General features: G+C 43.9%; 1 protein-coding gene across 1 annotated transcript in view; it reads left to right on the top strand.

Moving 5' to 3' along the window:
- TECPR1 (tectonin beta-propeller repeat containing 1) overlaps positions 1–25,966 on the top strand; it is a 102,664-nt gene that overhangs the window by 63,397 nt on the left and 13,301 nt on the right. Inside the window, exons 18-22 of the mRNA XM_040441831.1 lie at positions 2,619–2,698; positions 17,490–17,546; positions 18,393–18,570; positions 19,785–19,920; positions 21,028–21,120. Of these exons, the coding sequence (XP_040297765.1) occupies positions 2,619–2,698; positions 17,490–17,546; positions 18,393–18,570; positions 19,785–19,920; positions 21,028–21,120 (544 nt within the window). The remainder of the gene's footprint in view (positions 1–2,618; positions 2,699–17,489; positions 17,547–18,392; positions 18,571–19,784; positions 19,921–21,027; positions 21,121–25,966) is intronic.

Raw genomic sequence — 25,966 nt, 5'->3', positions numbered from 1 at the left:
TTTTCTTTTATCCTTCCCCCTCGAACCTCCTTCCGTGTTCAGTGTACATACAGTGAGGAACAGAAGGATTTGAACACCCTGCGAGTTTGCAAGTTCTCCCACTTAGAAATCATGGCGGGGTCTGAAATTCACATTGGAGGTGCATTCTCACTCTGAGAGACAGAATAAAAAATTAAATCAGGAAATCACATTGGATGATTTTTTAAGAATGTATTTGTCTTGCACTGCTGAACAGAAGTATTTGAACACCTGAGAAAACCAGTGTTAATATCTGGTACAGAAGCCTTTGTTTGCAATCACAGAGGTCAAACGTTTCCTGTAGTTCTTGACCAGGTTTGCACACACTGCAGCAGGGATTTTGGCCCACTCCTCCACACAGATTTCCTCTAGATCTGCCAGGTTTTGGGGCTGTCGCTGAGCAACACGGAGTTTCAGCTCCCTCCAAAGATGTTCTATTGGATTTAGGTCTGGAGACTGGCTAGGCCACTCCAGAACCTTGATATGCTTCTTACGAAGCCACTCCTTGGTTATCCTGGCTGTGTGCTTCGGGTCGTTGCCATGTTGGAAGACCCAGCCACGACCCATCTTCTATGCTCTGACTGAGGGAAGGAGGTTGTTGCTCAAAATCTCACAATAAATGGCCCCATTCATCCTCTCCTTAATACAGTGCAGTCGTCCTGTCCCCTTCGCAGAAAAGCACCCCCAAAGCATGATGTTACTACCCCCATGCTTCACAGTAGGGATGGTGTTCTTGGGATGCAACTCATCCTTCTTTTTCCTCCAAACACGACGAGTGAAGTTTAGACCAAAAAGTTCTACTTTGGTCTCATCTGACCACATGACTTCCTCCTCTGGATCATCCAGATGGTCATTGGCAAACTTCAGACGGGCCTGGACATGTGATGACTTGAGCAGGAGAACCTTCCGTGCAATGCATGATTTGAAACCATGACGGCGTAGTGTTCTACCGGCAGTGACCTTTGAAACTGTGGTCCCAGCTCTTTTCATGTCATTGACCAGCTCCTCCATTGTAGTTCTGGGCTGATTCCTCACCTTTCTTATCATCAGTGATACCCCACGAGGTGAGATCTTGCATGGAGCCCCAGTCCGAGGGAGACTGCCAGTCGTCTTTAGCCTCTTCCATTTTCTAACAGTTGCTCTATTTTCACCAAGCTGCTTGGCAATTGCACTGTAGCCCTTTCCAGCTTTGTGGAGGTCCATAATTTTGTCTCTGGTGTCTTTTGACAGCTCTTTGGTCTTGCCCATGGTAGTAGTTGGCGTCTGACTGACTGTGGGGTGGACAGGGGTCTTCAGGTGCTACTAAGTTAGATTAATGAGTGGAGTAGAGGTGGGCTTTTTAAAGGCACAGTAACAGGTCTTTGAGAGCCAGAATTTTTGCAGTTTTTTTCAGGTGTTCAAATACTTATGTTCAGCAGTGCAAGACAAATAAATTCTTTAAAAATCCTACAATGTGATTTCCTGATTTTATTTTATTTTTTTAATTTATTCTGTCTCTGTGTGGGAATGCACCTACAATGTGAATTTCAGACCCCTCCATGATTTCTAAGTGGATGAACTTGCAAAATCGCAGGGTGTTCAAATACTTCTGTTCCTCACTGTATCTTCTTGTTTGTGATCTACGAAAGTGCAGGACCTTTCCCGTTCACTAGATGACGCTCTCATCCCCATTTGGCCCTCACTGTATCGGGGTGTTATTGTGAACCATCGATGCAAAAGTAACTTGCTCATTGGCCAGTTTGTCGCCCGTGTGACAATGGTACTGCTTTGTGACAGGTATCCTAATAGTCTACGGATAAGGGCATTTTGCAGTGCATGCTGGAAAAATTATTTCAAGGGCATCTGTGAGATCTGTACCTATGACACTGGCTGACCTGTTAAATGTGCGCTTGGGAGCTGAAGGCATCTGTGTTGGTCCCATGTTCATATGTGCCCGCATTGCTGAGATTTTTTTTTTATTATATGCAAATGTAACAGGTCAGCCAGTGTCATGGGTACAAATCTGCTGACAGATGCCCTTTAAAAGAACACAGGAAGGGTTCAAGTCTTGTAATATATGTGAGCGACCATCCCATCCACTTCCCCCCGCATGCGCTGTACACAAGCAGTGCCACCCTCTTTACTACACTTAGGATCCGTGGATGAAGGGCACCATTTCAACACCTCACACTATGCCTATATAGCCTAAGGCTGTGTTCACACTTGTGTCGGAGGATCCAATTGAAGCCTTTGTCGCAGATTCTGTCATATTTGGTAACAAAAGTAGCACTGCATGCAGTAATATTTTTTTTGCATTAATACGGCAAACTGTATCATAAGGCATAAGGGGGTCTGTTGAGCACCTCTGATGTCCATCATATGACAGATGTGCCACCGAAATGTGGCCTCTGCTGTAAACCTAAACCATTGCGGTAATTACCAGTGGCAGTGCCTCACCTTCGCATGACGATAAGACAAAGCCACAAGTGCAGTATTTTACCGTTCTCTTGTCCTGCACCTTGTAATGTGCATTTACATGCTGGAAAACACCCTGAGCCACGCCTGACATTTTAAATGAGGGATACAAACCTTTAGTAAAATTATTTTTGTGTTGTCCCCAGGTCTCTGACTGGTATGAAGACTTTAATGTCTCTGGAGGAACCGATCAAGACGGGTGGCAGTATGCAGCAGACTTCCCAGCGTAAGTACCGCAGCTCAGCAGAACAATAGCAGATATTTTATGTCCTTTTTATTTTGTGGCACTGAAAAAAATAGAATCCACAATTATGTTACGACAAAGATCCTCCAAAAGACAAAAAGGTGGGTCTCTTCTGATCCTTGGAAACGGCGGTCTTCTCACGAACACCGGATCATTCCACAATGAGATGATATACAGTTCTTCCTGCCTCTTGGTGCATTTGATCGAAATTACAAGAAAAATCTATCTATGCATCTAATATCTGCCTGTGTCTCCTATGTATGTGTTAGGGTCCAGCCAGACGTTCGTAGTGCATTGCGGATCTGCCCCCCCCATAGAAATGCCTATTCTATTCTTGAAGATCAGGGGCGCGCTCCGGAAATGCGGATGCGGAGAGTGTGCTCTCCTCATCCATTCCGGCCCCTATAGAGAATGAATGTGTTTGCAATTGTGCGGACAACACTTGCAGACATCTAAATGGAGCCTTAATCTGATATCTGTCATACATACATTTTGAGGAGTGCACCGTCAATTATGCTGTTCAGTACAGTTAAAAAAAAGTGTGCCAGGGGCATGGCCAGCAGCCAAGATGGCTAGACGCATCTAAGCGGAGCTGGCGCGGCACTACCGGGACAAATCCTGCAGATCTCAAGAGATGTAAGGTCTCCAACAGCTCATTGCGATCCCTAAGGGTGCGATATACTGACCTTCCAGCAAGAAATCTCTGAGCAGGCACCGGAACGCGCAGAGCCGGGACCGGTGTGACGAGGGGGAAGAAGGAGGCTGAGCTGCGGGCCCGGCATACAGAGCGCTGCGGCGCACAAGACAAGGTGAGAGGAGCGGGGAAAAGCAGAAGGAGCATCGAAAAGGAGGAGAGAAAGTATGGATCGCAAAGCGAATATTATTCAGAGCTCTGCTGCAGTAGAGGACGGGGCGCGATTGAAGCTGCGCTCCTCCAATAGTTTTCCCGCCAAACGGCCATATTGGGAGCTCCACCTTGGTGCCGGGAGAAAGAAAGAACCCCGGTCAGCACAAAGCTTACCCACAGTGAAGCCCGCTGACAACCCTGTGCTACAAAGTACAGCTAGGCTCCCTCACACAAAGATTAAGGGTTAACCCCAGATTGCCCGGACGAGATACACCCATAGAAACATAAGCCAGCTCCATAGAAAGGACTTGCCAGATCCATTGGCAGCTCTAGAACTCACAAGAAAACACACTGCGATATATTCGTCCCAGACACAACTATACTCGCTGTCTGTTACTCCATAATTGATCATAACAATGGGGCCACAAAAAGCATCAAGTGCTGCGGACAAATTAAAAGAATTTGCCAGACAACCTGATGAGAAGCTCAGGTTCTGGAAGCTATTACTTCATGTAAAACATCTCTCACAGGGACATTGGACAAAGTCAAGATCGATCTGGGCCTCCTGCGTCAAGACATGCACAATTTACGAGAAAGAGTTCAACACGCTGAATAGCATATATCACGCATAGAAGACGCTATCGCCACGGTTCCCAGATCCATTTCTGACCTTAACACTAAAGCCTTTCCTATCAGCTAAAGGTCCCATGTTGCCCAATTAAAAGTAGTGGAGTCAAGATCACTAAACAATACTCTCGGGCTATATCACTCAATATCTGCCCCTTAATTGATCACATACGGAATAAATTACCGCTACCCATATCAGTGGCATCAACCTAATTAAAATGATAATACTCCCTAAAGTCCTGTATGCAGTTCGGCACTCAGAAACACACATACCCAAATCGATATTCAAAGAATTAGACTCTACGACTAGAACCTTCATTTGGGGCAGGTCACGGACTAAACTCAGTTTGGATTCACTGAAACGTCCCAAAACACTGCTCCATGGGAAACCACTATGCAAAGAGGTATCTTTAACCCCTTAAGGACCTAGGACGTACCGGTACGCCCTATTTCCCGAGTCCTTAAGGACCCAGGACGTACCGGTACGTCCTGACTTAAAATCTGTATTCCGGCGCCCCAGGGGTTAATTGGAACGGGATTTCGGCTGAAATCATTCAGCCGGCATCCCGTAACAATGCAGGGGGGGGTCATTTGACCCCCCCGTATCGGCGATCGCAGCAAACCGCAGGTCAATTCAGACCTGCGGTTTGCTGCGCTTTTTGCAGTTTCTGATCGCCGCGGTCCCCGACCGCGGGGATCAGAAACTTTAGAGTGGCTAAAATAAATATTTTTCACCCCCCCCTGCACGATTTTATGCCGGAGGGTGGTGCGGGGGGGGTGTCGCAGGCGGTGGGGGCGTTGTGGGAGGCGGGCGGTGCTGCAGGCGGGATCGCGATCCCCTCCCGCCTCCCCATGAACGATCGTTGGCTTCTAGTGGTTGTACCAGGGTGCCAGCACATTGCTGGCACCCTGGTATAAACGGCTGACATCTGTGAAGATGTCAGCCGTTTAACCCTTTCCATACCGCGGTCCGTACTGACCGCTGTATGGAAAAAGTTAACTGTCATCGGTCAGGGAGCTCCCTCCCTCTCCATCGGGGGGCTGCTGTGCCTTTGCAGCCCCCCGATGGAGAGGGAGAGAGCCCCCCGACAGCCCCCAGAGAGCCCCGTGCTTACCCTTCCCCGTCTGCGAAGTTCTGAGCAGACGGGGAGGGTTCCCATGGCAACAGGACGCCTGCTCAGGCGTCCTGCTGTCCATGGTGCTGAACAGATCTATGCTAAAAGCACAGATCTGTTCAGTGTAAGTAAAATACAGTACAGAACAATATATATTGTTCTGTACTGTATTATACAGACACCAGACCCACTGGATCTTCAAGAACCAAGCGGGTCTGGGTCAAAAAAAAGTGAAAAAAGTTAAGATAAAAAAAAAAACATTTATCACTGAATAAAAATTAAAAAAATAAAATAAACTACACATATTAGGTATCGCCGCGTCCGTAACGACCTGATCTATAAAATGGTCATGTTACTTTCCCCGCACGGTGAACGCCATAAAAAAATAAAAACTATGAGAAAATTGAAATTTTGCCCACCTTACTTCCCAAAAAAGGTAATAAAAGTGATCAAAAAAGTCGCATGTACGCCAAAATAGTACCAATCAAACCGTCATCTCATCCCGCAAAAAATGAGACCCTACTCAAGATAATCGCCCAAAAGCTGAAAAAACTATGGCTCTTAGACTATGGAGACACTAAAACATGATTTTTTTTTTTTCAAAAATGAACTCATTCTGTAAAACTTACATAAATAAAAAAAAAGTATACATATTAGGTATCGCCGCGTCCGTATCGACCGGCTGTATAAAAATATCACATGACCTAACCCCTCAGATGACCACCGTAAAAAAATAAAAATAAAAACAGTGTAAAAAAAGCCATTTTTTGCCATCTTACGTCACAAAAAGTGTAATAGCAAGCGATCAAAAAGTCATATGCACCCCAAAATAGTGCCAATCAAACCGTCATCTCATCCCGCAAAAAATGAGACCCTACTCAAGATAATCGCCCAAAAACTGAAAAAACTATGGCTCTTAGAATATGGAGACACTAAAACATTTTTTTTGTTTTAAAAATGAAGTTATTGTATAAAACTTACATAAATAAAAAAAAATGTATACATATTAGGTATCGCCGCGTCCGCGACAACCTGCTCTATAAAAATACCACATGATCTAACCTGTCAGATGAATGTTGTAAATAACAAAAAAAAAAACGTGCCAAAAAAGCTATTTCTTGTTACCTTGCCGCACAAAAAGTGTAATATAGAGCAACCAAAAATCATATGTACCCTAAACTAGTACCAACAAAACTGCCACCCTATCCCGTAGTTTCTAAAATGGAGTCACTTTTTTGGAGTTTTTACTCTAGGGGTGCATCAGGGGGGCTTCAAATGGGACATGGTGTCAAAAAAAACAGTCCAGCAAAACCTGCCTTCCAAAAACCGTATGGAATTCCTTTCCTTCTGCGCCCTGCCGTCTGCCCGTACAGCAGTTTACGACCACATATGGGGTGTTTCTGTAAACTACAGAATAAGGGCCATAAATATTGAGTTTTGTTTGGCTGTTAACCCTTGCTTTGTAACTGGAAAAAAAATATTAAAATGGAAAATCTGCCAAAAATGTGAAATTTTGAAATTGTGTCTCTATTTTCCATTAAATCTTGTGCAACACCTAAAGGGTTAACAAAGTTTGTAAAATCAGTTTTGAATAGCTTGAGGGGTGTAGTTTCTTAGATGGGGTCACTTTTATGGAGTTTCTACTCTAGGGGTGCATCAGGGGGCTTCAAATGGGACATGGTGTCAAAAAAACAGTCCAGCAAAATCTGGCTTCCAAAAACCAAACGGCGCACCTTTCACTCTACGCCCTACTGTGTGCCCGTACAGTAGTTTACGGCCACATATGGGGTGTTTCTGTAAACGGCAGAGTCAGGGCAATAAAGATACAATCTTGTTTGGCTGTTAACCCTTGCTTTGTTAGTGGAAAAAATGGGTTAAAATTGAAAATTAGGCAAAAAAATGAAATTCTCAAATTTCATCCCCATTTGCCAATAACTCTTGTGCAACACCTAAAGGGTTAACGACGTATGTAAAATCAGTTTTGAATACCTTGAGGGGTGTAGTTTCTTAGATGGGGTCACTTTTAGGGAGTTTCTCCTCTAGGGGTGCATCAGGGGGCTTCAAATGGGACATGGTGTCAAAAAACCAGTCCATAAAAATCAGCCTTCCAAAAACCAAACTGCGCACCTTTCACTCTACGCCCCGCTGTGTGGCCGTACAGTAGTTTACGGCCACATATGGGGTGTTTCTGTAAACGGCAGAGTCAGGGCAATAAAGATACAATCTTGTTTGGCTGTTAACCCTTGCTTTGTTAGTGGAAAAAATGGGTTAAAATGAAAAATTTGACAAAAATATGAAATTCTCAAATTTCCTCCCCATTTGCCAATAACTCTTGTGCAACACCTAAAGGGTTAACAATGTATGCAAAATCAGTTTTGAATACCTTGAGGGGTGTAGTTTCTTAGATGGGGTCATTTTTGGGTGGTTTCTATTATGTAAGCCTCGCAAAGTGACTTCAGACCTGAACTGGTCGCTAAAAATTGAGTTTTTGTAAATTTCTGAAAAATTGCAAGATTTGCTTCTAAACTTCTAAGCCTTATAACATCCCCAAAAAATAAAATATCATTCCCAAAACAATTCAAACATGAAGTAGACATATGGGGAATGTAAAGTCATCACAATTTTTGGGGGTATTACTATGTATTACAGAAGTAGAGAAACTGAAACTTTGAAATTTGCTAATTTTTTTCAAATTTTTGGTAAATTAGGTATTTTTTTGTGCAAAAAAAATAATTTTTTTGACTTCATTTTACCAGTGTCATGAAGTACAATATGTGACGAAAAAACAATCTCAGAATGGCGTGGATAAGTCAAAGCGTTTTAAAGTTATGAGCACTTAAAGTGACACTGGTCAGATTTGCAAAAAATGGCCTGGTCCTTAAGGTGAAAATGAGCCCGGTCCTTAAGGGGTTAAAGCCTCATCCACATCCAAAACATGGGCATCGGCCGTGTGAACTCAATGAGTACGAGATCCACAAGATACGGCAAAAGATAGGACAGACCAGGAAGCGCACAGAAGGGCTTCCGTGTGTTTCCATGGACTTCGGGGTACGTGCATCCGCTGCGCAATACTGAACGTGTCCTATATTTTGCTGTATCTTGCGGATCACTCACCCATTGAGGGCAATGGGTCTGCACCGCGACGCGGAGTTCACACAGCCGATGCCCATGTTTTGCATGTGAATGAGGCTTTAGAGATACCTCTTTGCATACTGTTTTCCCATGGAGCACTTCCATACAGGACTGGTCTCTTTAAGGAGAGTCAGGGGGACTAAGGCCCCTTTCACATGAGCGAGTTTTTCGCACGGGTGCAATGCGTGACATGAATGCTCAGCACCAGCACTGAATCCTCACCCATTCATTTCAATGGGTCTATGTACATGAGATTTTTATTTTACTTTATTTTATTTTATTTTTTTCACACATCAGCATGTTCTTTATCCTGCGTTTTTCACGCAGCCCTGGCCCCATAGAAATGAATGGCGCTTCAGTGAAAAACGCATTGCATCCGCAAGCAAGTGCGGATGCAATGCGTTTTTCACTGATGGTTGCTAAGAGATGTTGTTTGTAAACCTTCAGTTTTTATCACGCGCGTGAAAAACGCATCAAAACGCATTGCACTCTTGCGGAAAAAACTGAACGCAATCGCAGACCAAACTGACTGAACTTGCTTGTAAAATGGTGTGAGTTTCACTGAACGCATCCGGACCTAATCCGTCACGCTCGTGTGAAAGGGGCCTAAGCCTTTTATGCTGTGGATTTTATGCACATTTTTATATGAATTTCATCTTCTGCAACACAAAAGGTAAAAGGAAAATCTAACAAGTGCGGATTTTGCATTAGATATGCTGGAAAATCTGCAGTGAAAGAAAATCCCCCTCTGTTTGAACTTACCCTTAGGCTGTGTTCACACTGCGTTTTCAGCAAATGTATGTTCACTGTATACGGCATATACAATAGCACACTTTTTTTAACTGTACTTTACAGCATAATTGACGGTGCACTCCTCAAAATGTATGTATGACAGATATGAGATTAACAGATGCATAGCAGAGACAGGCAGATATTAGTGCCCGCAGTTTGCGGTCCACAACATGGGCACGGCACCACTACGGCAGTGTGAATGGGGCTTTAAGAAAAGAAAACCATCTGCCAGCTTGTGATGGTGTCTCCACATGAGTCCAAATTTGACTTCCAGTAAGTCTCCATACAGGGCTGGTCTCTTCAAAAGGGTAGTCCGGGTTCAGAGCTGAACCCGAACATATCCCCTTCTTCACCTAGGCAGCCCCTCTTAGATGAGCATGGGAGCATATCCTGCTCCGATGCTCTCTTGCCTTGTGCTGTATCGCGCAGGGCAAGGGCTTTTTTTGTTCGATCCTGTGACATACTGGGTCTCTGCTAGGCGGAGGCTTCCACCTAGCAGTGTTCCTGGTGATGTCACCGGCACTAATGGGCTGCCCTAGCGCTAAAGCCCGCCCATTAGTGCCGGTGATGTCACCGCCAACACTGCTAGGCAGAAACCTCTACCTAGCAGTGTACAAATGTTAGCAAAAAAAACCTTGCCCTGCGCAATACAGTGCAGAGCAACGAAATGCTCCGATGCTCATCTCAGAGGGGCTGCCTGGGTTAAAAAAAAGGGATATAACCCCTTTAAGGAGAGCCAGTATCCTGCCTAAGCTGCATTCAAGGCATCGCACCCAGCCAGCCAGAATAACAGCCGTCTACAGATGGCTTTGGCTTGACTATTTTCTCGTTGTGTCCCAAGGCTTGTTACAAAATCAGATTTTTGCTCATCAGGAGCCACTTCCACAAGGTGGCGCTAGCGAGATGGTTCGCTTTCTTTGACAGATGCCTCTTTGCAACCAGCGTAAAAGGAATACCGAAACTGCAGGCTCCATTCACTAGAGTTGTACAGTACATTTTTGGAGATTTATTAGAGCTGGATCCAGATGTGCCTAATTATTTCTGTTCTGTTTAGGCTCCGTTTACACAGGGCGTTTCGCTGTGCTTTTGTTGACATTTTTGAGCCGTTGAAATAAGTTGCATTGGACTAAACCACATGGGGTCTTACGGCTGCAGCCGCAATTTTCTTCTCGGATGGTGATGGCGGTTTCACCATTTGGAAACTCGTCAGCCGGTAATGCAGCAGTAAAACCGCCTGAGATTTAACCAATGCATTTTTGAGCCTTTGGAGTAAAACGCATTAGGAAAAACTGCAGCAAATATGCCACTTGTTTGAAATGAGTTTCGTTTGGATCAGAGTTGATGGCATCACCTTGGTATAATTGTTTGTTAAGTAAATGGCAAAAAAAAAAGATATCTTGCTGTTGCTTTTTGTGGCACATCACCTTTTCTTATTGAACGCATGTATTGATGCATCTACAGAAGTCAAAAGAAGAATGTGTTGCAGTTCTTTTGGCCTGTTGGCTTCCCATTAAGATGGAGCAAGAGGTAACATGTAAAGATATGGAAGTGAGGGGGCACTCTCAAAGGGGATCAGTTGATATAATCAGATATTTATTATATTATTAAGAACAAACCCTTAAAAATCATTAAAATATACATAAAACAAATGTGCAAAACGTCATTGGTGATGCTCCTACCACCAACTCTGGATGTGGATAGGAAAATGCCAACAATATGTGACAATATGATGGCTAAATGAATGTCCCAATAAGCGTTCTGTTCCACACAGGTGTAGGAAAAGCACTAAAGCCAATGACGTAGAACAATAATGATATAATCACTGCCGGCCCTGTGGCACAGTCCTAATGGAGCGATGATAGAGTTAATGTCCCTTTATCCAGTATTCTGAACATACAGAGGTATACGACAGGTTCAGTACTCACAATCTCTTGTCGCTTGCGATGTTCCGGTCTTACCCTTCTGGCTGACTCTCCGCAGCGCTGATTTTCCAGGCGGCCGTACACTCACAGCGTCCCGCGTAGTGTACACGGCCAAGACGTGGCGTCCCACGTGACCTGGTAGTCTAGGGTGCCGGCTGGACGCTGAGATGACGTCACTAATATGCGACTTGAACTCCGGTACAGTGCTGGAGATGAATCTCGTATACCAGTATCTTTCAAATGAAGAGCTTTCTTGTTCTTTTCCAGAATCCACGTTCACTCTGTCTTTGCCAGACGCGTTTCAGGGTCATGCACCCCTTCCTCAGTGGCCAACTGAGTGAGTGGATTCTCACTCCTTATATATGGGTTTTTGCCTTTCCCACAATCCCACTTTTCTGGGCTAATCCCAATACGTGGGATGGATTACATTATTGCTTGCTTATATCGCTGTTTGCAGTATAAAACACATTTAAATGAAAATTATGACTATAAATAGCATCCCATACATTTATTACTCATAAAACCAGGTCTATGGAGAAGACTGCACAGTCAGAATGACATTTTGAAGAGAAACGCATCAAAACCGCATCCAAAACGCAATCAATGTAAACTGCGTCCTACATGTGTTTTCGATATTTTGATGCTTTACAGGGTCTTACAGTGAAGCCTATCTATATGTATTATTTTGGCATATATCAATTGGTGGTTTTCTTGCCATATTCATTGATTGTATCAAAGAGGAGCCTTCCCGTGGGGAGGGGAGATCACAGCACCGATAGTCGGCAAACTGCGATATCCCATCTCCACCGGACGACCCCCCATCAATCATAGAAACCCAAACACCTCCATCTCGGCATTGAGGCCTCTGGGAACAATAGTGTCATATTCGAAGATTCTGCGGGATTCTTGCCTAGACATGTGTGCAATATGGTTACCCCCTCTCCATAATTTCTTGACCCTTTCTATAGCCGTGAATTTGAGGCTAGTTGGGTCACAATTATGTTGAACTTTAAAATGTTTCGACAGGGAGTGTGTCTCTAGACCTTTTTTAATGTTTGCCACATGTTCCGCTACCCTCTTTTTAAGTGTTCTTTTTGTCCTACCTATGTACTGTTTCTTACATCCACATTCCAATAGGTATATGACGTCAGTTGAATCGCAGGTTAGACACTCTCGTATTTCTAGACTGAAAGAATTTACTGTGGATGCCACTGTAGTCGTTTTTTAGGGGAAATTTGTAATTTTACAGTTCGCACACCTGCCACACTTAAAAAACCCATTTATTGCCAGCCAATTACTTTTCACTTGTTTTTGATTATCTTTATTGACTTTAACAGTTGGGGCTACTTTCCCCGCTAGATTGTTGGCCCTTGTGTATGTTATTTTTGGTGTATCACTCAAAAGGGGCCCAACTAGCTTATCATTCAGCAGATGTCCCCAGTGTTTTCGGATACTCCTTTCCACCACTTTATATTGGGAACTAAATGGAAGGATAATCCTTATTCCCTCATCTTGTGATTGTGGCTCACTTGTCTCAAAGAATTGTTCCCTTTCCATCTTTTTTACCTTTTCCAATGATTGGTTTACAACTTGGACTGGATAATCTCTATCCAGCAGTTGCTGTTTCAAGGCAGTCGCCTCTTCATCAAATTTGCTATCAACCGTGCAGTTCCGCTTGAGTCTGCGGAACTGACTGGTTGGTATGTTAATTAACCACCGTGGAAGGTGGCAACTGGCAAACCTGATGAAGCTGTTTTTGGCCACTGGCTTGAAAAATGTATTGCATTGCAACTGACCTTCCTTAATCCATATTTCCAAATCAAGGAATTCCACCTTCTCTTTGCTAGTGGTAGGGCTAAATACCAAGTTCCTATCATTGTTGTTAATATTGTTAAGAAACAGATCAAGGGATTCCGCTGTGTCCTGCCAAATAAATAAAATATCGTCAATGTATCGCCGCCACAGCACCAGATCCGTCCCCAGCCTGGGTAGAATGATCTCTCTCTCCCACTGTGCCAAAAATAAATTGGCATAGCTGGGGGCGAATCTGGTGCCCATGGCGGTCCCGGTACACTGCAGATAAAATTCACTGTCAAAGGCAAAATAGTTATGAGTTAAGATGTATCTCACGCCATCTAATAGAAATGCTAACTGTTCACTGGGGAGCCCGGCATCACCCGATAGTTGTTCATGTAGTGCCTGAATCCCCCCAGTGTGTTCTATCACCGTGTAGAGAGATCCAACATCCAGCGTCCCCAAGATCCATCCATCCACCCATTTAACATTCTCCAGTGTTTTAATAATGTCGGTGGTGTCTCGATTATAGGATGGCACCCGTTTGACATACGGCTGAAGCCATTGGTCAACGTATCTAGATAGATTACATGATATGGACTGGATACCCGACACAATTGGGCGGCCTGGTGGTGCTTCTAGGCTCTTATGGATCTTGGGGACACAGTAGAACATTGGAATCCTCCCCTCGGTGTCCAAGATAAATCTCGCTTCCTGTTCCGAAAGGAAACCTTGCTTGTGTTCCCCTTCTACAGTAACCCTTCAGAATGTTGTGATACTCTTGTGTAGGATCTCCTTTTAACCTCTGATATGTATTCTCTGATCCTAGTTGTCTCCGGCATTCCTGTGTATAATCTGCCGTATTGAGTATCACCACAGCCCCGCCTTTATCTGCTGGCCTAATTGTGATATTCTTGGCTTCTTGTAGTGATTTTATGGCCTTAATTTCCTCTTTATTCAAGTTTGTATTGACCCTACGACTTTTAATTTTTCTTAGATCCCGTTCTACATTATTCTTGAATGTGGCCATTTCACTACTAATCTCCTGTCTTGGAAATTTTTTTGACCTGGCTTTTAAATCTGTGTGTGGGTATTTGGCAGTATTCCCCATCAAATCCGCTTCCCTATTTATTGGGTTTTTTAGGAAATATTTTTTAAGACATAAACGTCTAATGAACTTTTCCACACCAATATATGTGGCAAATTTATCCATAGGATTAGTAGGAGCAAACTTTAAGCCTTTGTTCAAAAGCTGCACCTGAGTGTCTGTGAGGACAGTGTCACTGATATTTATCACATTGGTGAGTGTTACTCCTAATTTCTGTGTTTTCTTCTTTTGTGAGTGTCGTCCTCTCCGCGTTGTTCGTTGTGCTCGTGTCTCTGTGTGTTTCTGTTCATTGTTGGCGTGTAGTGATGTGCTGTGCTCTGGTAGTGTCTGTGTTCCTGTCTGTGTTCCTGCCTGTGTGTTTGGTGATTCCCTCTGCCCTGTGCATACTCCCTCGGACGCTCCCTCAAATTGTAATCGTGAACAAAACCCTGTGTTGACTGATTGTGTGTTAGTATCTCCTGTCGTGGTGGGGTGGGAGTGCGTGTGCTTCTCGTACGTGTTTTGTGATGTGGGGGTGTAAAATCTAAAAAATGAGGTGTAGCAAGTGTCTCAAATCTATTTGTGATTTTGACATTATCAAAATGTCCCTGTGTTGTGATGTGCTCTACTTCCCTTTGTTCATACCTATCAGTGACTACCTTCCTCTCCATATGGTATAATTTTCTTGATTTCCTACCTATTATTTCCCTTTCTAATGTGTCCAAATTCTTGCAAATTCTCTCATGCCATTTGCGAACTGCATCAGTGTCTGGGAATGCTTCCATTTCCTTTTTTAAAATGTCTATTTGCCCTGTCATCTCATCTGTCATTTGTATCCTTCTTTTGATAATTATCTGTATAATCCTCTGTATAATCATTAGCCCAGAAAAGTGGGATTGTGGGAAAGGCAAAAACCCATATATAAGGAGTGAGAATCCACTCACTCAGTTGGCCACTGAGGAAGGGGTGCATGACCCTGAAACGCGTCTGGCAAAGACAGAGTGAACGTGGATTCTGGAAAAGAACAAGAAAGCTCTTCATTTGAAAGATACTGGCATACGAGATTCATCTCTAGCACTGTACCGGAGTTCAAGTCGCATATTAGTGACGTCATCTCAGCGTCCAGCCGGCACCCTAGACTACCAGGTCACGTGGGACGCCACGTCTTGGCCGTGTACACTACGCGGGACGCTGTGAGTGTACGGCCGCCTGGAAAATCAGCGCTGCGGAGAGTCAGCCAGAAGGGTAAGACCGGAACATCGCAAGCGACAAGAGATTGTGAGTACTGAACCTGTCGTATACCTCTGTATGTTCAGAATACTGGATAAAGGGACATTAACTCTATCATCGCTCCATTAGGACTGTGCCACAGGGCCGGCAGTGATTATATCATTATTGTTCTACGTCATTGGCTTTAGTGCTTTTCCTACACCTGTGTGGAACAGAACGCTTATTGGGACATTCATTTAGCCATCATATTGTCACATATTGTTGGCATTTTCCTATCCACATCCAGAGTTGGTGGTAGGAGCATCACCAATGACGTTTTGCACATTTGTTTTATGTATATTTTAATGATTTTTAAGGGTTTGTTCTTAATAATATAATAAATATCTGATTATATCAACTGATCCCCTTTGAGAGTGCCCCCTCACTTCCATATCTTTTCATTTTTCTCTTCTGGGTCCTGAGGGTAGGACCAGAGGGTGAGCACCTATCCATACGCTACAGGGGTGAGCCGCTGTACGCCTTACGTTTTTTCTCAAGAGGTAACATGTCCTCGAGTAGAGGATCAGCAGCTTGGCCACCGCGTCCTTCACTGATCTCACACTTAACCCAGTGCTTTGCAACATTTGTCCTGTCAGTCAAGAAACGCGTCGATGTCAGCAGTAATATAATCTGTGTTTGTCCGTGTACTAACCTGATGAAGATAGCGATGATTACTCTAATTAAGTTTGATTCTCTCGCTGACAAGCAACGATCTGTGTCCGTATATGAAGATGATGGCTTCAACCACGTCTCCTCAATCTATCAAAACAAATTCAGGGTTTAATATTGCCGCCTTATTGCCAATTAACTTAACGCAATCATTAATCAAGGGGACATGGCGCTGACTATAGGGCCACAGCCCCTTCAAACAGCTGATTGGGGAGGGTCAGACCCCCACCCAATCTATTATTGATGGCTTATGCTAAGGATTGTAAAGAATCGGATTGCCCCTTTTAATAGAAGCAGTGACTTCTCACCAAATTAAAATATTAATGGCAAAGCTTTAGCAGGGGCGCCTCATCACCTGTGCTACAATACCACACTGCTATACATCAGTTCTGTCAAGGGGAAAGGGGAGTGTGCAGAGCGCAGGGCTGTTCCAAAAGCAGTGCTCCAAGGATTCAGCCCCGTCTCCTGGTGCTCCAACATGCTCATTTGTATAATAAGAAAGATGCAGATATCTCTTCAGCTATTTAATATACAGCCAAAAGAAAAGTATCGTTTTAATCTGCGTGATGAGCCCTACCAAGCAGCAAGCCTGGTTTAATAGGGTTGATCATGCCGACAGAGGCTCTTTAACACTTTTTCAAGACACAAAGGAAAATGCTCGAAAGAGGCAAGAGCCCCTATTCAACTTATACACGTCTTCCTAAACTATACATGCATGCCTAATCGTCATTAAATGGGTTAAACTCTCTATGCAATCCCATTGGATACGATCATGCGTGTAAAGCCTGTGATTACCTGGCGGTCTTCCTAGATATCTAACATCTGATGTTCATCACAAAAGCTCCTTTGTCCTGTCCAGTCTAATTTATGGCCTCTCAGCCAAGTGAGGGCCGTATATATAGAACTTGAGCATGTAATATCTGCCATAACAGCCAGCATTATACTTTAGTTTTTTCATTTCTTCTTTAGCACTGCTTTCCCTTCGTGGCACACCGCTGTCTTATAGGGTGCCATGATCCGTCTGGTTCACGTGCGAGCCACGTGCCTGAATGATATGGCTGGTGTGGGCACCTGCTACCGACTCATCTTGCAGGGGATAAATCAAAGTAATCTGATATGGCAAAATCTGCAGTGGATCAGGGTGCCCCCCAATTTTGGCCCGGACGTATATAGCCACCCTACATATTTCTGCAGGAGACACTAGCTCTCATCACTACCAGACTGAAACTGGCATACATACATACATACATAGCATAAATATGTGGCCCCCTACTTCTTCCTCCATGTTCTTGGGTCACTGATGTGAACGGTATTCTCGCCTAGAGTTAATAATGTGAACCTGAAGAGGGCATCTAGCAGAACTGAATGTCCTTTCAGAGAACAGAATGTTTGTTGAAATTGGCATACAAGTAGTAAAGGAAACAATGTGCCCAGTCAGCATATGCAATGCACTATAGCATGCGGGGCTTATTGGAGAGGTCATCGGGTAAAATCACGGACTGTATAATTCTCTTTGCAGGTCTTATCATGGCTACAAGACCATTAAAGATTTTGTGAGACGAAGACGCTGGGCAAGGTAAACATGTTCAATGTCTCGCACTTGGGTTCTAAGAAAGTGTCAGTACACGCTGCTTGTTCATAACACAGATGCTTACAGAACCGGAAACGCGCTGGCTGAATGAGGTGATCTAGATATTTATGTTTTTCAAGTGTGACCTCAGAAGGTGACATAAGACAGATCAAACCTATATATATATGAAGAGGAGAGAGAGAGCAGTCCATCTCCTTTTCATTTTCTCTTTTCATGGTCATCTTTGTTTACCAAAGAGGTCAGCAGGAGAATAACTCCCGTGTTCTCCGCAGGATTTCTGCTAGTCTGTTTCCGTAAAGCTGACCATATACCTTAGGGCAGTATTACATTTACAGCGATGCGGCTGACGATTGTCGGAAGGGAGGCGTTCCTTCCTCGTAATCGCCTGCTCGCTAGCGGAGGAGACCGCTGCTATTATATGCAGAGATCTCCTTCACAGTATGTGGAGGAGCGATCGTCATGTCATCGCTCGTTCCCATACTGCAGATCGTGATAACACAGAACAATTTGACATTGGCAAATGATGATTTTTAGGCGTGCTCAAAAGACTGGATTGCCCGGTGAATGTGCATTTGCTCGTTCATCGGGTAATCGGCGGCAGTATTACATTGCCAGATCATCGTTACTATGAGTTGATGTGTAATTGAAAAACTATGGAATGCTGCCTCAGCTTTCTATTTGGGATTTTGAGTTGGTCCAAACCTTGTGGTGGCATGTCTATTTTTTTTTTATATATATATATATATATATATATATATAATCTGCGTACTGCCCCCCTTCTCCCACCCGGCTTGTTTTTGGACATTTCACCAATATATGTTTTCCTCATAGAAAATGCAAAATCGTGACCAGCGGACCATGGCTAGAAGTCCCCCCAATTTTCTTGAGAGATGTCTCCATATTTCCAGGAAGAGTAACCAGGGATGATGAAGAAGACATTGCGCTGTGGGCCATCAGCAACAAGGGTGACGTTCTCTGCCGCCTCGGCGTCACAGCGCAGACTCCATCGGTAAGATTAGGACGGAGTTTAATGGCCAGTGTATTAGTTTTCCTTAAAGGGTTTGGCTCATCTCACACACTAACGGCATATTGTTAGGATATGCCATCAATGTCAAATAGATGCGGGTCCCACACGGGGCCACAGAAGTGTATGGAGAGCAGCCGCGCATGCGCAGCGTTCTCTCCATTCACTGCTATGGGAGTTCTGAAAACAGCCAAGCATGCTTCATGGCGTAACCTAGAGATATGCCATCAATGTTCCAGATGGGCCAACCCCTTTAAAACTGATGTCATTTTAGATTTGATCTCTTGACGCTACAGATGCGTTTTAGCATTCTGGTACGCTGTTTCGGCAGAAGAGAAGAGCACCGGACTTGTCGTATCCGGTATAGCCTCAGCAATTCCAGTCCTCTGCTCCTCAGCTGGAAGAGTACCAGAATACTAAAAACAGATGTGGATGTAGTGCTAGCAAAGTGCCAGATTGCTACCAGCATGATTTTGGATGCAGCTTTGGATGTGAATAGAGTATAAATATGTTTTACCTCAAGATTGGTATAAGATAAAAGCTAATTGATGCAATAGAATGTGAGCTATTATTTCTAACGGGTTTTCCAAGATTTTGATACATTTTGTGACAGCAGGGGCATGTGTAAAATTAATTTAAAAAAAAATTAAAAAAACTTCACTCACCTTTTACGTAAATGTCCCACACTTCCACGTCAATCCAGTTCAAACGTCTGCTGCAGCCACTTACTGGCCACAGCGGTCAGAAGTGCCTGAACAGTTGGAGACCTTTTGAGGCCAGTGATTGGCTGCAGCGGTCACATAAATGATAAACCGTATATGACCACTGCTGGTACGGGACATTTAAAAGGTGAGTCAGGGTTTTTTATTTTTTTTATTTTACACTGCTCTGACAGATTTAACCAAAAATCCCTTTAAGGCCACGACTGGACATAGCCTTTAAAGGGGTTGCATCTTTAGAAAAAACCCCTTTCAAAACGTGGCCACCTGAGCTGATTTTGTCAGGGAAAGTCTCGACAAGTCAAGCATTTCCTCTGCGGTGGCTGCTTATGGATAGGGATTGTCTTCACAACTTGGAAGCCATCATAAGAATGCAGAGTGATTCTCCTGCACATACCTGCATGCACGCCTCTATTGCCTAAATAATGCCATTCAAGGAATGCAGAACTTATCAGACTGACACCACGTTTTGCCTTGTAGGGTTCCTCGTGGCTCCATGTTGGCACAGATCAGCCATTCGTTTCAGTGTCAGTAGGAGGATGCCTGCAGGTGTGGGCTGTAGCGCGTGATGGATCTACCTTCTATCGGGGTTCGGTGTCCTCCAGTCAACCAGCAGGTGTGTGATCTCCATACTCTGTGCCAGATATGACGTTATACATCTTTTGATCTCATATTGGTGTATAGCAGGGCCAGGCAGTCACACCTGTCCTTGTCATTCAAAGTGCAGAGGGCACGGCAGTTGCAGAGAGAGCAGAGCCTCTAGATGTAACGGCCACGCCCCCGTTGCTCCTAGAGGCTCATTTGCATATATTAGGACTTCATTTTTCTCAGCAATGCGGCCACATATGAACATGGGACCAACACAGATGCCTTCAGCTGCCAAGTGCACATGTAACAGGTCAGACAGTGTCATAGGGACAGATCTGCTGACAGATGCCCTTTAATCTAAAGGAGTCCATTCAGCTCCAATAGCTGCCTACAGCTCTCTCTCTCCTGACTCCCCCATACACAAACACTCTTGATTTGGCTGAGCGGGTATGTGTTTTCAATGAGGAGAGAAGAAAAATCTTCTGTCGGACATTACTGGCGGTGACTTGCCTCCCGAGAGAACAAAAGGATAAGTCATTGAAAGTTGGAGTGCCAATTCTTCTGTCTTCCAACATCTTCTGTCAGGGGAGAGTCGGGAGCCCCCCCATACATATTAGATTGTTGGTTGGTCATGCAAAAAACTGTGAATTTGGCCGACAATAGCCTGCTGTTTTGGGGGGCCTTTCGTGTTGTGTCCACTGGATGATAACTCCTATTGTGGACTGTCTGTCGGCCAAGCACGTGACAGTCCAGGTACGGCCCACTGTGAAGCACTGGGTAAATAGCAGTCTTATATCAGAGGTGACCTTCCAGCAGTCTTAATAGAAAGGTAAATATGTATATATGACAATGGCAAACAGTAATGTTCGGCTATTCTAGCAGCACTTGATATTCTAGCAGCACTGATAATCTTGATTAATAAAATATCTCGGGACAAATGCTTTGCTTTCAGCATGATATCTAGAGGAAGCAGGCCAGTAAATACAATTAGGACTATCAGCGGTTTTCTCTGGCTGCTGGTTTCATTACTATATACTACTATATATGTTGGTGCTATGTATATCAGTTAATAATTCAGTGTAAAAATTCATGGTTGCTTTTTCTCTTGTGATGTCTGACTACCATTGGGATTTAGGAGACTGCTGGTATCACATTCCCTCTCCACCGAAGCAGAAGCTACAACAAGTCTCTGTAGGACAGACGTCTGTGTTTGCCGTTGATGAAAATGGTGAGTGTGTCTTACCAACCTGATACAGGACTGCAGATAAGAGATGGACACATGCACACAAGACGGCACCTCCGTTAACACCAAAACACTTATAGCAAAGACAACTCTGTAGGGCTTTATTCACACGTCAGTGATTCATGGACCTGTGACACCTACCCATTCATTTTAACCCCTTAAGGACACAGCCTTTTTACACCTTAGGACCAGGCCATTTTTTGAAAATCTGACCAGAGTCCCTTTAAGTGCTGATAACTTTAAAACGCTTTGACTTATCCAGGCCGTTCTGAGATTGTTTTTTCGTCACATATTGTACTTCATGACACTGGTAAAATGAAGTCAAAAAAATTATTTTTTTTGCACCAAAAAATACCTAATTTAACAAAAAATTTGGAAAAATTTGCAAATTTCAAAGTTTCAGTTTCTCTACTTCTGTAATACATAGTAATACCCCAAAAAATTGTGATGACTTTACATTCCCCATATGTCTACTTCTTGTTAGAATTGATTTGGGAATGATATTTTATTTTTTGGGGATGTTATAAGGCTTAGAAGTTTAGAAGCAAATCTTGAAATTTTTCAGAAATTTACAAAAACTCAATTTTTAGGGACCAGTTCAGGTCTCAAGTCACTTTGCGAGGCTTACATTATAGAAACCACCCAAAAATGACCCCATCTAAGAAACTACACCCCTCAAGGTATTCAAAACTGATTTTGCATACGTTGTTAACCCTTTAGGTGTTGCACAAGAGTTATTGGCAAATGGGGAGGAAATTTGAGAATTTCATTTTTTTGTCTAATTTTTCATTTTAACCCATTTTTTCCACTAACAAATCAAGGGTTAACAGCCAAACAAGACTGTATCTTTATTGCCCTGACTCTGCCGTTTACAGAAACACCCAATATGTGGCCGTAAACTACTGTACGGCCACACAGCGGGGCGTAGAGTGAAAGGTGCGCCGTATGGTTTTTGGAGGGCTGATTTTTATGGACTGGTTTATTTACACCATGTCCCATTTGAAGCCCCCTGATGCACCCCTAGAGGAGAAACTCCCTAAAAGTGACCCCATCTAAGAAACTACACCCCTCAAGCTATTCAAAACTGATTTTACATACATCGTTAACCCTTTAGGTGTTGCACAGGAGTTATTGGCAAATGGCGATGAAATTTGAGAATTTCATTTTTTTGCCTAATTTTCCATTTTAACCCATTTTTTCCACTAACAAAGCAAGGGTTAACAGCCAAACAAGACTGTATCTTTATTGCCCTGACTCTGCTGTTTACAGAAACACCCCATATGTGGCCGTAAACTACTGTACGGGCACACAGCGGGGCGTAGAGTGAAAGGTGCGCCGTTTGGTTTTTGGAGGGCTGATTTTGCTGGACTGTTTTTTTGGCACCATGTCCCATTTGAAGCCCCCCTGATGCACCCCTGGAGTAGAAACTCCATAAAAGTGACCCCATCTAAGAAACTACACCCCTCAAGGTATTCAAAACTGATTTTACAAACTTTGTTAACCCTTTAGGTGTTGCACAAGATTTAATGGAAAATAGAGATACAATTTCAAAATTTCACTTTTTTGGCAGATTTTCCATTTTAATATTTTTTTTCCAGTTACAAAGCAAGGGTTAACAGCCAAACAAAACTCATTATTTATGGCCCTGATTCTGTAGTTTACAGAAACACCCCATATGTGGTCGTAAACTGCTGTACGGGCACACGGCAGGGCGCAGAAGGAAAGGAACGCCATGCGGTTTTTGGAAGGCAGATTTTGCTGCACAGTTTTTTTTTTACACCATGTCCCATTTGAAGCCCCCCTGATGCACCCCTAGAGTAGAAACTCCAAAAAAGTGACCCCATTTTAGAAACTACGGGATAGGGTGGCAGTTTTGTTGGTACTAGTTTAGGGTACATATGATTTTTGGTTGCTCTATATTACACTTTTTGTGCGGCAAGGTAACAAGAAATAGATTTTTTGGCACGTTTTTATTTTTTGTTATTGACAACATTCATCTGACAGGTTAGATCATGTGGTAATTTTATAGAGCAGGTTGTCACGGACGTGGCGATACCTAATATGTATACTATTTTTTTTATTTATGTAAGTTTTACACAATGATTTCATTTTTAAAACAAAAAAAATGTTTTAGTGTCTCCATAGTCTAAGAGCCATAGTTTTTTCAGTTTTTGGGCGATTATCTTAAGTAGGGTCTCATTTTTTGCGGGATGAAATGACGGTTTGATTGGCATCTATTTTGGGGTGCATATGACTTTTTGATTGCTTGCTATTACACTTTTTGTGACGTAAGATGACAAAAAATGGCTTTTTTTACACCGTTTTTATTTTAATTTTTTTACGGTGGTCATCTGAGGGGTTAGATCATGTGATATTTTTATAGAGCCGGTCGATACGGACGCGGCGATACCTAATATGTATACTTTTTTTTTATTTATGTAAGTTTTACACAATGATTTCATTTTTGAAACAAAAAAAATCATGTTTTAGTGTTTCCATAGTCTAAGAGCCATAGTTTTTTCAGTTTTTGGGCGATTATCTTGGGTAGGGTATGATTTTTGCGGGATGAGATGACGGTTTGATTGGTACTATTTTGGCGTACATGCGACTTTTTTGATCACTTTTATTACCTTTTTTGGGAAGTAAGGTGGGCAAAATTTCAATTTCATCCTAGTTTTTTATTTTTTATTTTTATGGCGTTCACCGTTCGGGTAAAGTAACATAACCGTTTTATAGATCAGGTCGTTACGGACGCGGCGATACCAAACATGTGTAGGGAATTTTATTTTTTTCATTTTTAATCAGTGATAAATGTGTTTTTTGATTTTTACTTTTTTTTCACTTTTTTTAACTTTTTTTTTGACCCAGACCCACTTGGTTCTTGAAGATCCAGTGGGTCTGATGTCTGTATAATACAGTACAGTACAATATATATTGTTCTGTACTGTATTTTACTTACACTGAACAGATCTATGCTTTTTAGCACAGATCTGTTCAGCACCATGGACAGCAGGACGCCTGAGAGGCGTCCTGTTGCCATGGGAACCTTCCCCGTCTGCTCAGAACTGCGCAGACGGGGAAGGGTAAGCACAGGGCTGAGGGGGGCTCTCTGGGGGCTCTCTCCCTCTCCCATCGGGGGGCTGCAAAGGCACAGCAGCCCCCCGATGGGAGAGGGAGGGAGCTCCCTGCGCTGTTAACCTTTTCCATACAGCGGTCCGTACGGACCGCTGTATGGAAAGGGTTAACGGCTGACATCGCATCGCAGATGTCAGCCGTTTATACCAGGGTGCCAGCAATGTGCTGGCACCCTGGTATCCCCACTAGAAACCAACGATCATTCAAGGGGAGGCGGGCGGGGGATCGCGATCCCGCCTGCCGCACCGCCCGCCTCCCGCACCGCCCACACCGCCCGCAACCCTCCCCCTGCACCTCCCACCGGGCTAAAATCACTCGGGGGGTGCAGGGGGAGGGATACAGATCTATTTTAGGAATACTAAAGTTTCTGATCCCCGCGGTCAGGGACCGCAGGGATCAGAAACTGCAGAAATCGCAGCAAACCGCAGGTCTGAATTGACCTGCGGTTTGCCGCGATCGCCGACATGGGGGGGTCACGGGACCCCCCCGCGCATTTAGCCTAGGTGCCTGCTCGATGATTTGAGCAGGCACCGGGTTCCGATCACTGCCGGCCGGGCGGCAGTGATCGGAACAACACATGACGTACCGGTACGTCATGTGTCCTTAAGTACCAGGACATCATGACGTACCGGTACGTCATGTGTCCTTAAGAGGTTAATGTGTGTACTCACACATCCGTGTTTTAGCACAGAAGCATGCCCTATTTTTGTCCATGTTCACAGATCCCTCACGCCCGTTATAGTCTACGAGTCTGTGAAAAAACACAGACCCAACATGGATAGTATCCGTGTTTCATCCATTCCTCAGAGATCTTTGCTAGAAGATGCTCTTGAAATTAAAGGGGTTCTCTGACCCCTGAAATGCCCCCCCATATGCCAGGGCCCCTCACACACAATGTACTTACCTCACTCACCAGCACCCGCATCGCTTCCAAAGCCCACACTGCCGCCGTTGCTTCTCCCCGTGCGCGGATGAAAACATCTGATGTCGGGGGGGCAGCCAATGGCAGACGGTGACGAGTCTCCCTAGCGTCACCCACGATGCTGCGCCCCTTAAACATTGGCGCACAGGGAGAAGCAATGGCGGCCGTGCGAGCTTCAAAAGTGACGCGGGTGCTGCCGAGGAGCGAGGTAAGTACATTGTGTGTGAGGGGCCCGGTCATATGGGGGGCGTTTCAGGGGTCGGATAACCCCTTTAAGCTTAACATTGTCTGTAAAATACAGATGACACACGAACGGGGAAGAAAACCTGACACACGGACCAAACACTGACATCTTCATGGATGAACCACTGACCATCTTGGATGTCATCACGGACGTGTGAATAAGGCCTTACTGAGATGTTACACAGACAAATAGTTAAAAGACATTCAAAACAGCACATAAAGTGCACATACATACAGGACCCCGGCTTCTGGTTAAAATGAACGTGCTGCCTATTGTTATGTATTTTTACTAATTGAAACCAGATAGTGGCATATTTTTTTCTTATCTCTTTTTTTATTTTTTGATTGTCGATTATTATTTTTTTCCATTCTTTTTACTGTACATGAATATGGGGGCTGCCATCTTGACTGCTCTCCAGTCTTAATGCTATTCAGAAAAATGCATTTCAACAGCCACATGGACCCTAGGGACCTGTAATGTTGAGATGTCTGTGGAGTGTTGTAGGCATGCTCTGTGACCTGTACAGAGCA

The sequence above is a fragment of the Bufo bufo genome, chromosome 7 (assembly GCF_905171765.1).
Source record: "Bufo bufo chromosome 7, aBufBuf1.1, whole genome shotgun sequence".
Classification (NCBI taxonomy): Eukaryota; Metazoa; Chordata; class Amphibia; order Anura; family Bufonidae; genus Bufo; species Bufo bufo.
The sequence above is the reverse complement of the archived record's forward strand: the minus strand, read 5'-3'. Positions and strand labels throughout refer to the sequence as shown.